At 43.5% G+C, this 13909-nt stretch overlaps 1 protein-coding gene and 1 non-coding gene across 11 annotated transcripts in view; one reads left to right on the forward strand and one right to left on the reverse strand.

Annotated features, from left to right (window-relative positions):
- Positions 1-533: 533 nt before the first annotated feature.
- The window catches only part of ADNP2 (ADNP homeobox 2), a 37285-nt gene continuing 23909 nt past the window's right edge, over positions 534-13909 (forward strand). For 7 of the 10 annotated variants that reach the window (XR_003435316.1, XR_003435318.1, XR_003435317.1 and 4 more), the window contains exon 1: positions 8462-8780. Coding sequence is in view for 4 of the 10 variants with exons in the window: in XM_027118843.1 (XP_026974644.1) it covers positions 8607-8780 (174 nt within the window). In the remaining 6 variants the exon portion in view is untranslated. Of the gene's footprint in view, positions 639-2333; positions 2964-4218; positions 5896-8461; positions 8781-13909 lie in introns of those variants that run through there. The other 3 variants (XM_027118846.1, XM_027118847.1, XM_027118845.1) reach the window with 3 other exon arrangements.
- Positions 13793-13864, reverse strand: TRNAE-UUC (transfer RNA glutamic acid (anticodon UUC)). The gene has a single exon. It is a non-coding gene; the product is annotated as a tRNA-Glu (tRNA).

Below are 13909 nucleotides of genomic sequence, written 5' to 3' on the forward strand. Positions count from 1 at the left end.
AGTCCAAGTTCTATCCTCCAATGGCAGGGCAGGCTTCTCCTCACATCTGGTTTCCCATTGGCTCTGAGATGTGGGCGGGGCCACCCATTCCTGCTGCTGCCACTAGCTCCACCCCACCCCATGCAAATGAAATCAAAGCCTTGGTGAACCCACGTGATTGGTCACGTGGCACGACACACTCGCCCCACCCCCTCAAATGACATCATCACCCTCTCAAACTCTCACGAGAGTTTGCACAGATGCTGGTGAGAGACTGGCAGGCCAGTCCACTGTGGCAGGAGGGGGGGGTCAGGGGAGGGAGCTTCAATACAGACCCCCATTCCCACTGCTGAGTCTCCAGTCCAGCTTAAGACAGGGGCCCCTAGGGGCCTGTGGGGCAGTGCCCAGGGGTCCCATGCACACTCTTCCCCCATTGGCTGGCTGCTCCGGCATGCAAATGAGGGCGCGCGTCACTTCCGGAGGCCAATCGAGCGCCATTTTCTCTTTCTGGCCGAGCTGGGAGGAGGGGACGGGGTCGCGCGGGGTGGGCGCGCGCCGAGCCGGGGTCCCGCCGCGCGGGGCTGAGGCGGGCGGGCGCGGGGCCCCAGCGGGCGCGGCGAGAGCGGCGGGGGACGCGGCGGCGCTGCGGTCGCCCAGCGGTAGGTAACCCCGGCCCGCGCCGACGCCCCTGGCCCGGCCCGGCCCGGCCCGCGAAGTCCCGGCGGCGGCCCCGCCCCATCCCGCCCACACCCCGCGGCCCGGGGCCGCCTCATGAATCCCGCGACGTTCTCCCGGCGCGGGGTAGCCGCTAGAAGGGCGCCCGTCGTTCCTCCGCGTCACGTGGGGGCCGGGGGTGGGGAGGGGGCGGGGATGGGGGTTCGGGGGGCGGGGCGGGGGGACGGGACCGGGGTGAGGGGGACAAGGGGACTGGGCGGCGGCAGGGGAGGTCCGGGCGTGCGGAGGGCGGCGGGACGGGGATCCGGGGAGCCGCCCGGAGCGAGTGCGGACGCGGGCCGAGCGGATGCGAGCTCACCCGGCCTGCGCTGTGGCGGCTGTCTCAGGAGGAGAGAACAGCCGGTAGCAAAGCCCAGTTCCTTCACCCCTGAGCGTTTGGTGTGAATATTGACCACATGCAGTTGTTGACATGAACGTTTTAACTTTTCACATGTCGTCGCTTCCTGCGTTGACGTACAGTCTGGGTGCAGAATTTCTCCTCTCACTTGGCTTTGGAACGTCCAAACCTGTAGCCACCAGTTCACCCTGTACACAGTTGCAAAATGATAAGTAGTTAAATATTTAAAGTATTTTCTTTGAATTTGAATGGGAGGCTTACCTGAATGCTCTTAAAACGCGTTCTGATTGAATGGAATGGGTGATGGCAGCCTCTTGAGACCTGAAGGACTCTTCTGTGTGGTGATTTACAATGCAGATGGACAAGTGCCGGCAGACAGCGGCGGGTACCCCGGTCTCGCCAGATAGGTGGGGCGGGGAGTCAAGGTTGTGGGGAGAGGACCGCGTGAAAAGTGCGGCTTCTGGGAAGTGAAGTAATGCGTGCGTGACTTATTTAGAGCTGAACGAACTTTGATATTCCGGTTGGAGATGCAGCTGTGTTGAGCCAGTGGTCTTTAGGCGTGGAAGTGACAGACCTGTGTGCAGGAAGGGAACTGGTGCTGGCCTGGAGGGTGGGGCGGAGATGCTCACCCGTCCGTCTGAGCAGTGGTGAGGACGTGAGAGCTGGATTTAGGGTTAGGAATTGAAGGTCGGTGACGGGAGGTGAAGGTGGAGTTGTTAAAAGATTTTTAGCTGCAGAGATCTGGGACACCTTTTTAACTTGAACCCAGGTTTGCGATGTGCTTTTGGTGAATTTGTGGTTGAAGTCCCTTTGAGGGGTCACGCCCCAGCTTTCTGCCGTGGCCACCACTCTGGATGTCACACACCTGTTAGGGCAGTGTTTAACAAGTGGGGAGACTGACTGAAAGATGATGACTTGCTGAAGGCCGCAAGTCTGAGAAGGGGTCTTCCTGTGTTTGAACCCAGACCTTTGAATCTTGCTTTCATGCATTGTACAAATACTGTGTGTGTTTTTTTTAAAATTAATTAATTAATTTATGGCTGCGTTGGGTCTTCGTTGCTGCGCGCGGGCTTTCTGTAGTTGCGGCGAGCCGGGGCTTCTCTTCCTTGCGGTGCGTGGGCTTCTTCTTGCAGTGGCTTCTCTTGTTGTGGGTCACGGGCTCTAGGCGTGCGGGCTTCAGTAGTTGTGTCTCCCGGGCTTCAGTAGTTGTGGCGCACAGGCTTAGTTGCTCCGCGGCATGTGGGATCTTCCCGGACCAGGGCTCGAACCCGTGTCCCCTGCATTGGCAGGCGGATTCTTATCCACTGCGCCACCAGGGAAATCCCTGAATATTATGTGTTTTCAAAGTTACTTAAAAACAAAAAAACAACAAACCTGTATTCCAATAGTTGGGACATTTCATGTAGATTTTTTGGAGTTAGATAATGGCAACTCACAGTTCTAAGTGCTTTTCTTGTATTAAACTGTTCTTTCTCAAAAGTGCTTCTCAGAGTAGGTTGTGCAGAAGGAACTGAGGCCCCAGGATTAAGTGACTTGTCGAAGATCACACAGCTAGTCAGCTGTGGAGCTGATTTGAGCTCAGGCAGTGCAGCTCCAGAATCTTTTGCTCGTGAGATGATTGTGTGGGGTTGCTTCTGAAGTGAAATCTTTTTAGAACTGAAAAGAAACTGAACTGAAAAGAACTGAACTGAACTGAAAAGAAAGTTCTGTGGCTTTAAAAAGTATTATATTACCTGAATGATTTTCTTTTTTGCAGTGTATTTTTTCAATAATGGAATATTCTTAAATAATCATGATACTAAAAAGCAACAAAAGAAACCCTTTAAGTGCCTCTTTGGGAAGTAATATTTTCTTGTGCACATCAGCACAATTTTTGGTAATCCCGTGTCTACCACACACTGTGAAATTAAAGGTAATTTACTATGAACAGAGGTGGATAGATTAGTGCAGCTGCATTAGCCTGCTGTTTTCTAATGGTGAAGATACAGATTTAACCGAGTACTAAGAATATATAGAGAACAGCATCAGTAAAGGATCTATAGGTATGGAAGCACTGAACAACTTCTTTCCTAGTTAATTAATCCACTAGGTCCTCTTTATGAAATCTTGCATCTCTTAGAATGGAGAAATAATGGTAAAAGTCACCTTCTGTTCCCCAAAGTGATTGGCAACAGCAGACCAAGGATTTTGAAAGAATTGTTTTAAGGTTATGAAACTTCTATGATTTACCTACGTTTTATTTTTTATTATCTTTACTTGGTTTCCCTAAAACAGCAAACTGCTGAAAAGGGGAAACTTTTTTTTTTAATTAAGAATGGATCTGTGTACTTGTTTTGGGAGGGGGCGGGGAACCACAATAGCGATGATGAGGGAATGGGGCACTTGCAGTTGAGAATAAAAAGCTCCGATTCTCCAAATTGAAGAAGACAAACTTCCTTGGCCCTCCTCCCAAGCCTTGAACAAGTAACTGCCGAGCCCTTTAAAACTTGCCCAGTCACTGGAAGCCTCTTTTCAGTGCCTTCCTCCTGAGGGTCGGCCTGTCGGTAGCAGCCTTGGGAACCATCCTGTGAAAATTGGCCAATCCCTAAACTGCTTCTGAGAGTGTACCAATCCCTGTACTCCTTGCTTCTCAAAACTGTGATAAGATCAGCACTTGCTTTGTAAGGCCAGATTTCTTTGCAAGCAAAAAATTCAGCTTTTTTGTTTTGGATATATGTGGATGGTGGTCTTAACCTTGGACAATTCTATTTACCAGCTTTGGGGAAAGAAGAACCCCAAAGGATAGAGAGGATAGTGGGACTTTAAGGAGGAAATAACGGCAAGTCTGATAAAGTGAGTGGAAAGCATAAAGAAGGATTTTTGTTGAGGCATGCTCTGGCCAAGGAAGCCAGTCTGGGCTTGAAAGTGACCTTGTGCTTAATATTTAGGAATGCCACCACGAGGTTCTTGACAGCTCCTCTGTTAAATTATGCTTTTGAAGGCTAGAACCCAATTCAGTGAATTTTATTGTTAATAATTTTATTATTAGTTTTTTTTTTTTTTTTGCTGTACGCGGGCCTCTCACTGCTGTGGCCTCTCCCGTTGCAGAGCACAGGCTCCGGACACGCAAGCTCAGCAGCCATGGCTCACGGGCCCAGCCGCTCTGCGGCATGTGGGATCCTCCTGCACCGGGGCACGAACCCGTGTCCCCTGCATCAGCAGGCGGACTCTCAACCACTGCGCCACCAGGGAAGCCCTAATTTTATTATTTTTAACTTTACTTCCTATGATTTTTATATCTCCCAGTTCTAAAATGCTAAATGATCCTTCAAGCTCACTTTCTACTGAGCCTGAGATATACTTTTCACATAGATAACTTGTCTGAAAAGCGTGTCTGTTCCAAATCAGCTTCTCAAACACTTCATGTTTCTTTATTACCCACGACAAGTTCCTCCCACTGTTAACCCTCCCTGCCCTGCTCATCTCTCGTTTTATTCCAGTCCACCTTTTTGGTTTTACTTACCTTTTGCCCAGTATATTCAGACTTTTACTACCTTACCTCAGTCATTTTCTGATGCTGATCTATTCCCTTGGAATGTCTTGGACTCCAAGTCACCAACCCTCCATAGCCTTTCCATTTTGAACCTCAGTGATAGGCCCAGATGTGCAAAGAAAACATGATTCCTGCCCTGAAGAAGTTCAGTCCAATAGGGAAAATAGGTGTAGAAGTAGATAATTACAACGTAGTGAGGTGAGTGCAATGAAATAAGTATAAACTGGCCACTCTGGGAATTCCTCAGAGGGGCACCAAGCTTATCCTTGAGGGAGGAGGGGTTATAAGAGGGTATAGAAGCGGAATTGCGGGCTTACAGAAATTATTTAAGATCTTGGGAGGTACTGCCAGTTGTCCTGTAAACATGCAGAAAGTACAGTTTTTCTACTTATCCTCACTACCAGTGGTTATTATCAATCTTTAAGTTACTGTTTTGATAATAAAAAATTGGCATTCATTTTTTTACCTGGCATTTCTTTAACTCGAGTTTAACTGATTTTGTTTTATAGCTTGCACATTAAAACTCTTTTTGAAATAGTTTCGGATTTATAGAAAGTTGCAAGTACAGTACAAAGAACTTCTTCCCCTGAATCATTTGAAACTAAGTTGACAAAAATGATGCCACATTACCCCCAATATTGTCTGTTTCCTACAATAAGAACATTCTCATATATATCCAGAACACAACCATCAAAATCAGGAGATCAATTTATTACCATCTAATCCTCAGACTCCATTGAAGTTTTGCCAGCTGTTCCAATAACATCATTTATAGTAAAGAATCTAGTTAGAATTGCGCATTGAATTTAGTTATCTTTAGTCTCTCTCAGTCTGGAACAGTTCTTAGTTTTTCCTTCCATGATCTTTTTCTAAGTGTATAATTAGTTGATTTTTAGTAAATTTATAGAGTTGTGCAACCAACAGCGCAATCTAATATTAGAACATTTCCAGCACTCTCCCCAAAAACCTATCCATGTGCAGTTACTACCCGTTCCCACCCGCAGCTGACTGCTAATCTACCTTCTATCTCTGTAGATTTGTCTTTTCTGAACATCTCATGTAAATGGAATCAGACAGTATGAGGACTTTTGCGTCTGGCTTCTTTCACTTAGCGTCATGTTTTCGAGATTCATTCATGTTGTAGCGTGCATCAGTACCTAGTTACTTTTATTGCCAGATACTATTTTGTGGTATGGGTATGCCATATTTTGTTCATCCAGTCAACATTTGGTGGACACTTGGGTTGTTTCCACATTTTGGCTATTATGAATAGTGTGCCCTTGTATCATCTGGACACTTTTGAAGATTGCAGGTTAGATATTTTGTACAGTGTCTCTTAACTGAATGTCTGCCAGACTTCTGTGAATTACACTTTCCCCTTTGGTTATTAACAAGTATTTTGTGGGGAGATGCTTGGAAACCATGTAAAATATCCCATTCCTCACTAAACTTTCAATTTATTAAATTGTTTATGTTACCATGGACTTAAGTTTACATTCTAGTGGGTTATATTTTGGTTACTATTTCTGAATACCAAACCACCCCAAAACTTTGTAGAATGAAACATTTTATTAAAAAAACTCAGTAATTCTTTGGGTCAGGAGTTCAGGTGGGAGCAGGGAAGCTGGCTTGTTTATATTCCACAATGTCTGGGGCCTCATCTGGAAAGACTCAAAGGCTCAGGGTGACTGGACAGCTGCAGGCTCTAGAGCATCTTCACTCTTGTGTCTGCTAGTTGATGTGGAGCCTCTCCATGTGGGCTAGTTGAACTTCTTACAATAAGGAGTCTAGATTCCAAGAGTAATGGTACCCAGAGGGCAGGCAAAAGCATGTGGCATTTTTATGGTCTACCTTTGGAATTCACATGGTATTACTTCTGCCACACTTTATTGGTTGAGGTTGCCAGAAAGTTCTGCGCAGGTTCTAAGGGTGGGAGCATAGATGCCCCTACTTTTTGGGAGGAGTGTCAAGGACATATTTTAAGGAAAGCATGTGGGATGGGAGATCCTGTTACGCTATCTTTGGAAAATTCAGTGCCACAGATTAATCTGTTATTGTCATTACTTATTTGGTACCCACATTGTCCCACATTTGGCTTGTGGGAACTTCTTCAAGCGCTTGACTTCTTTTGAGTCCTTTTGACATGTCTCACCATTCTTTGAGCAACTTCGTTATTTTCTGGCATAAGACATTCTAGGCTCATCTTGTCTTTTATGTGCTCCAGCCCTAGAATCAGCCGTTTTTTCCAAGGAGCCCTGTTTCCTTTTAATGGAAAGTGGTATTTAGAAAGTAAGATTTGAGGGACTTCCCAGGTGGCACAGTGGTTAAGAATCTGCCTGCTAATGCAGGGGACACGGGTTCGAGCCCTGGTCTGGGAAGATCCCACATGCTGTGGAGCAACTAAGCCCATGAGCCGCAACTACTGAGCCTGCGCTCTAGAGCCTGTGAGCCACAACAGCTGAGCCCGTTTGCCACAACTACTGAGCCCATGCCCTGCAACAAGAGAAGTCGCCGCAATGAGAAGCCCCCATACTGCAATGAAGACTAGCCTCTTCTGTCCGCAACTAGAGAAAGCCTGGGCGCAGCAACAAAGACCCCACGCAGCCAAAAATAAGTAAATAAATAAATAAAATTAAAAAAGAAAAGAAAAGTAAGATTTGGGCCCAAGGAGTGCTCACTGCTACTGGGGTGTGTAACTGCTTCCAGGCTCTCGCAGTGGACAGAGCTATACAATATACACAGACACATTAACAAATGTATTTATTTTTAATCTATGTATGTGTTAAAAATAATGAGGTCACAGCTATACCTCTTATCATGGTCAAGTACCACAGGATTTATTTTAATTTTATGCTTTTTCAGGTATTTTAAAAACAGCTTTATGGAGATGTAATTTACATACCATACACTTCACCTTTTTTTAAAAAAAATATTTATTTATTTGGCTCTGCCGGGTCTTAGTCGCGGCACGTGGGATCTTCACTGGGGCACACGGGATCTTTAGTTGCGGCATGCAGGATCTAGTTCCCTGACCAGGGGTCGAACCCAGGCTCCCGGCATTGGGAGCGTGGAGTCTTAACCACTGGACCACCAGGGAAGTCCCCAGTTCACCTATTTAAAGTGTACTTACTAAGTGGCTTTTAGTAGGTTCACAGAGTTGTGCATACATCACCACAGTCGATTTTAGAACATTGTCATTATTCCAAAAGGAAACCCTGTTCCCCTTAGCCATCACCTTCCAGTCCACCTCAGCCTTAAGCAACCAGTATTCTCCTTTCTGTCTCTATAGATTTGTCTGTTCTGGATACTTCATATACATTGGATCATATAATATGTGGTCCTTGGTGTCTGGCTCCTTTCACATAGCATAATGTTCCCTCACACAGGATCTTTGTTGAGGCATGTGGGAGCTTTCGTTGAGGCACCAGGGCTTCTCTTTAGTTGTGGCTCATGGGCTCAGTAGTTGTGGCCCACGGGCTTAGTTGCTCCACGGCTTATGGGATCTTCCCAGACCAGGGATTGAACCCATGTCCCCTGCATTGGCAGGCAGATTGTTAACCACTGCGCCACCAGGGAAGTCCCCTTAGCCTATTTTTAAGTTGGGTTTTTTATTTGCCTTTTAATTATTGTTATGTATTCTGGATATAAGTTTCTTATCAGAAATAAGATTTACAAATATTTTCTCCCATTTTGTGGATTCTCTTTGCTTTTTTGATGGTTTCCTTCAAAGCAGGTAGGTCTTTAATTTTGATGAAGTCCAACTTATCTATTTTTTCTCTTGTTGCTAGTGCTTTTTGGTGTCATATCTAAGAATCCATTGCCAAATCCAAGGTCATGAAGATTTATGCCTATGTTTTCTTCCGAGAGTTTTAAAATTTCACCATGTGCATGTATGATCCATTTTGACTTAATTTTTGTATATGGTATAAGGGAAGAGTCCAACTTCATTCTTTTGTATGTGGAAATCTGATTGTCCCAGAGTAAAAATTACTCTGCTTTACCAGCCCTGTTTTAAAAAATTTTATGTGTGTATGTGTATATGTACTTATTACAGTTTTGTTTTCTTCCCTTTTAAGGAAAATTTCAAAAATGTTTCAAATTCCCGTGGAGAATCTTGACAACATCAGGAAGGTACGGAAAAAGGTGAAAAGCATTCTTATGGATATTGGGCTTGACAGCTGCAAGGAGTTGCTGAAGGTAAGAAGACATAAGTAACAGATTAAGAGAAGACAGTAATATTGGAGATACTGGGGGTGGTGAGATTTGAACTGGGAGGTTTTGGAGAATGGGTAAGATGCCTCAAGATGGAAATTGCCGACTCTTGAAATGAGGCGTGGGAATAGCATTCGTTTTTATTCATGTCTTTGACTTAAAGTGGGCTACTTTAGGTTCTTCCAGTTTTTAACGTTACTTTTAGGAGGGACTGTTTATAGTCATTAGTTGCAACATATTTTTGTTTTTGATCTTTGAGGCGAGTGTCTTGAATTACATAAATTATTTTATCAGAAGAAAACTAACTCAATTTTGTTAGAGTGATTGTCAAATGGGGATGCATACTTGTATGATAGGGTTGTTTGTTTTCTTTTGTTTTTTTCTGATTTGTGAATTTAATACATTCAGTCTTACAAAAGTTTAAAAATTCAGGTCACAGTCACACACTTTATTGATAAATTATGTTCTCATATAATTTTATCTTTTCTTATAACTGGAGAATATATGGCCGGCATAAAGAAATAAAAATTGTTAAATAAAGCTTGCTTTGTAGCTTTATAGCCACTTATAATTCTATGCATGTTTAATTCATAGCTATTGAAATAGGGATCGTGTCTGCTTTGAATTTTTCAGACTTGTGAAGAATTCGATTCAAGGTGTTATTGGCCTGGGAAGAGTTCAGTTTCTTAATTTTCAAATCTCAGACTTTGAACCAGATTGACTTTTATTTATAAAAAGGTGTTCAGGTGTTCTGATGCTGAAAGACCAATACGTAACCAGGATTCTCATTAATGGTCAGAATTGATTTTTGCTCTAAAGTAAAATTTCTCAAAGGTAGACCTCAAATAGTTATCTTCAAACATTACCACCCCAGAGAGATCTTCCCCCTAAAATGCTGCCCTTTTCACTTTGTTATCTTACCTGTTCTTTCTTCAGAGCTCCTGCAATACCTGATGTTATTTGTTTATCTGTATCCCTCACTTGAATGTAAGAAGGCATGGACCACATTGTTTTGTTATCCACTCTATTACCTGTACATGCTTAACATATATATTTTTTTTAACAAATATTTTTCGAGTGAATGAATGAAAGTAAAACCCAAGTAGAGAAGTACTTTCAATAACAGACTGTGCCTGAAAGTTTATTTGGAAATAAAAGGTTGGAGGAGATACTGAATTGGAAGCTCTTAGACACTGTTGTTCAAGAACAGTCTTAAAGTGAGAGCACGGTCATTGTTCCTGCAGCTCTGTCTGTAAGTCATATTTTATGCATGAGGAAGAAAGCAGGATAATCTTTTGGAGACAGGTTTGAGAAGGTAGATAGTGGACACACAGTCCATTAATAATAGATAAGTATGTGAGTTTAAGTAATATTTGCAGAGAATATAAAAATAACAAGCTAAGAGCACAATATATATAGACTGAGGAAATTTCAAATGATAATGTATGAGAAAATTTTTGGAATGGTGCCTGGCACGCAGTAGATGCTCAAAAAATGTGCCCTGAAGGTATAGCAGTGCCTTCAGTAACAGACTGAAACTCTCTGGAATATTTGGGGGATGAAGGCGTGGCTTTCACTTTAGTCCTGGCTAGCAGCTAGCGGTGTGGCCTTGGGCACATCCGTGACTCTTTGGGCCTCGGTGTCCTCGTTCCAAGGAATGTAGAGAATTAGTCAGGATACTTACCCTTGAAAGGGGTTGACAGTCTAGCAGGAGCTGAGACAAACTTGAAACAGTCATAGTGAGAAACAGACAGATCACTTCTAGCTGAGGAGGCTAGAACAGCCTTTATGGAGGAGATGAGATTTGAACTGTTTTTTGTTTGTTTTTATTTGTGTATTTATTTATTTATTTTTGGCCGTGCCGCATGGCATGAGGGATATTAGTTCCCCAGCCAGGGATAGAACCTGTGCCCCCTGCGATAGAAGCACAGAGTCTTAACCACTGGACCGCCAGGGAAGTCCCCATGTTTTTAAAGATAGGGTAGGATTCTCCAGTGGAATTAGAAAGAATATTTCAGGAACATGGAATTTAGAATCACAACCCAGTTGATTAATCCCCATCACACTAGGCTAAGTAAATTCAGTTTTTTAAAAAACTGTTCTATTTGGAAATAATAATTCAAACTTACAGAATAGTTACAAGAATAAAAATAGTACAGGGAACACTCATTACCCTTTACCCAGACTCACCAGTTGTTAACATTTTCTCCCATTTGCTTTAATATTTGCACACTCTTGCCTGTGCTGTGTGTGTGTAGTATTTTTCCCTGAGCCACTTAAGTAGGTTGCTTATCTCATGACCCTTATTACCTAAATACTTAAAGTGTGTGTTTTCTAAGAATAAGATTAGTCTCTTATATTGCCACAGGATGGTTATGAACTTAGGTAAATTTAACATGGATATGACATTTTTGTCTAATCATTTATAGCATTTTTTCCCCCTGTCAGTGGTGGACCCAATTTAGGGTCAGGTATTGCCTTTGGTTGTCATCTCTCTTTAGTCTCCTTTAATGTGAATTTACTTTTTAAATGGAATTTTTACAGAATTAGTTTTATTTTTAGGTAAAATGCCAGAAACAACTCAAATTTTTCATCCTGGAGTCCTTTGTTTTTGACATGGCGTAAAACTGGACATTCCTCACTAACTTGCTTCCTCAGTCAGCCTAAGAATTGTTTACTCATCTGAATTTGTTCAGGACTGTTTACTTTTTCTTTCCAAGACTATAGTGACACAGAAACGTACATACTTCACAAGAGAAAAGTAAGAGATTTGAATGGCATACCAGAATTGTTAATTAACTATTAGGTTAAATTTTACTATTTCTTTTGGGGGAAAATTTTTGTTTTATTAATTTGTAGTTGGGCCTATGTTTTGCAAAATTTTTGAAAATTCAAGCAATGTAGAAGTTCATTATAGAAAAATTAGAAAATATACACAAACTTAGAGGAAAAAAATGACTCAATTGTAAACCATTACCCCAGAATCTCCATGGTAAACACTGTTATATCTTTCCAGATTTTTAGAAACAGGACATGATCTAACTATAAAATACTATACTAGTAGCTTTGTTCTTACTTTTCTCTGAATCTCCTATGAAGAACTTCTTTCCACGTCAAATGCATTTATTCTTAATCCATTGTATTATTTAGAGTCTCTTGGTCTCAAGCAACGAAAACCAGTACTGACCAAGTTAAGTTAAGCAAGAGGGAATTTATCTGAAGTCTGTGGGTGCTTACAGAGAGTCAGCCCTGGGGACACCTGTCCATGTGGTCCTTTCCGTTTCCTTAGCCAGCATTTCAGATTTCATAGTGAGAAATCACTCTGCCTTCTCTGATTTCCAAGGTATATATGACTCCACTTATCCTAAGAGTTAGGCCCTCAAATCGTAGGCTGTACAGTTCTTGTCAAAAGCCTGGCTGAGAAAAGTGAATCTTAGGGGAAATAGGCTCTTCCAAGAACCTTATCTCCTTTTCTAAAAATAGATCTAAACCCTGCTACTCCTTAGAGTATCTTGAGGAGTTTTTTAAAAAGTTAACATTTGGGGCTTCCCTGGTGGCCCAGTGGTTAAGAATCCGCCTGCCAAAGCAGGGGACATGGGTTCGAGCCCTGGTCCAGGAAGATCCCACATGCCGCAGAGCAACTTAACTTATGTGCCACAACTCCTGAGCCTGTGCTCTAGAGCCCGTGAACCACAACTAACTGAGCCCTCATGCCACAAGCCCGCACGCCTAGATCCCATGCTCCACAACAAGAGAAGCCACCGCAATGAGAAGCCTGCCCACCACAACGAAGAGTAGCCCCTGCTCACTGCAACTAGAGAAAGCCCACGCGCAGCAATGAAGACCCAATGCAGCCAAAAATAAATAAAATAAAAATTTAAAAAATAAAATAGGGCTTCCCTGGTGGCGCAGTGGTTGAGAGTCCGCCTGCTGATGCAGGGGACGCGGGTTCGTGCCCCGGTCCGGAAGGATCCCACATGCCGCAGAGCGGCTGGGCCCGTAAGCCGTGGCCGCTGAGCCTGCACGTCTGGAGCCTGTGCTCCGCAACGGGAGAGGCCACAGCAGTGAGAGGCCCGCGTACCGCAAAATAAAATAAAATAAAATAAATTAGATCAAGATACTCAAAAAAAAGTTAACATTTGATCAGTTAAATTAAAGGCTACCTACATAATTTGGAGGACACTGTGCAAAACGAAAATGCAGGGCCATGGACAGGCCCCATAGGCGCACTGTCCCAACCCACAGCAGATGGGTGACTCCCAAGAGATTGCAACTTCTGTGCCAGGATGCTTCTGTTGCCTGGATCCAGGGTGGGCTCAAGGCCCCAAGTTATCTACCAAACACCTTGGTGCTGCCAGTCCAGGGTTGGGCTGGTTACCACCTTCCTCCTCCTCTCCCCGGGTCTGCCTGGCTCCCACCAGGGCGACTGGGGAATATGGACCTCTTGACAACTTGGTTATTGCCCCAGGTGGTGGACAAGAGTCTAGGAGTGGTTGCAGGGTGAGGGGAGTTTGGAGGGTTGTGGAGGGCAGGGACAGAATCTGTCCCAGGACAGTGGAGGTAGGACCACGCGTGAGCTGACGCTTAAGGCCCCTGACACATGCTCCACGGTCCTATCAGACTTCACTTTATAAAATAAATTCAAAGATGAAATTATTAACACTTTCAAAATGCTGACAACAGGGATTACACCCCAGCACTGGCCTGTCTGAGCACAGGGCTCTGTGCAACTGCATCGGTCGTTTTGAAAACTTTCCCAGTTCTTTATTTTTTTAATTTAGTTAAAAAAAAATTTAGTTATTTAACCTCATGTGGAAAATATTATTTCAGTATGTAATCAGTATAAAATAAGTAATGAAATATTTTAACCTCTTTTTTCTCTTAAATCCTCCAAGTGTATTTATAGAATTTTTTTATTATGGTAAGATATATATAACATAAAATTTGCCATTTTAGCCTTTTTTTTGGGCCACGCTGCACGGCTTGTGGGATGTTAGTTCCCTGACCAGGGATTGAACCTGGGCCCCGGCAGTGAAAGTGCTGAGTCTTAACCACTGGACCACCAAGGAATTCTGCATTTTAGCTATTTTTAAGTGTACAGTTCAGTAGCATTA

This window comes from Aethalodelphis obliquidens, unplaced genomic scaffold (assembly GCF_003676395.1).
Source record: "Aethalodelphis obliquidens isolate GAN/ISIS:26980383/991018 unplaced genomic scaffold, ASM367639v1 scaffold19, whole genome shotgun sequence".
Classification (NCBI taxonomy): Eukaryota; Metazoa; Chordata; class Mammalia; order Artiodactyla; family Delphinidae; genus Aethalodelphis; species Aethalodelphis obliquidens.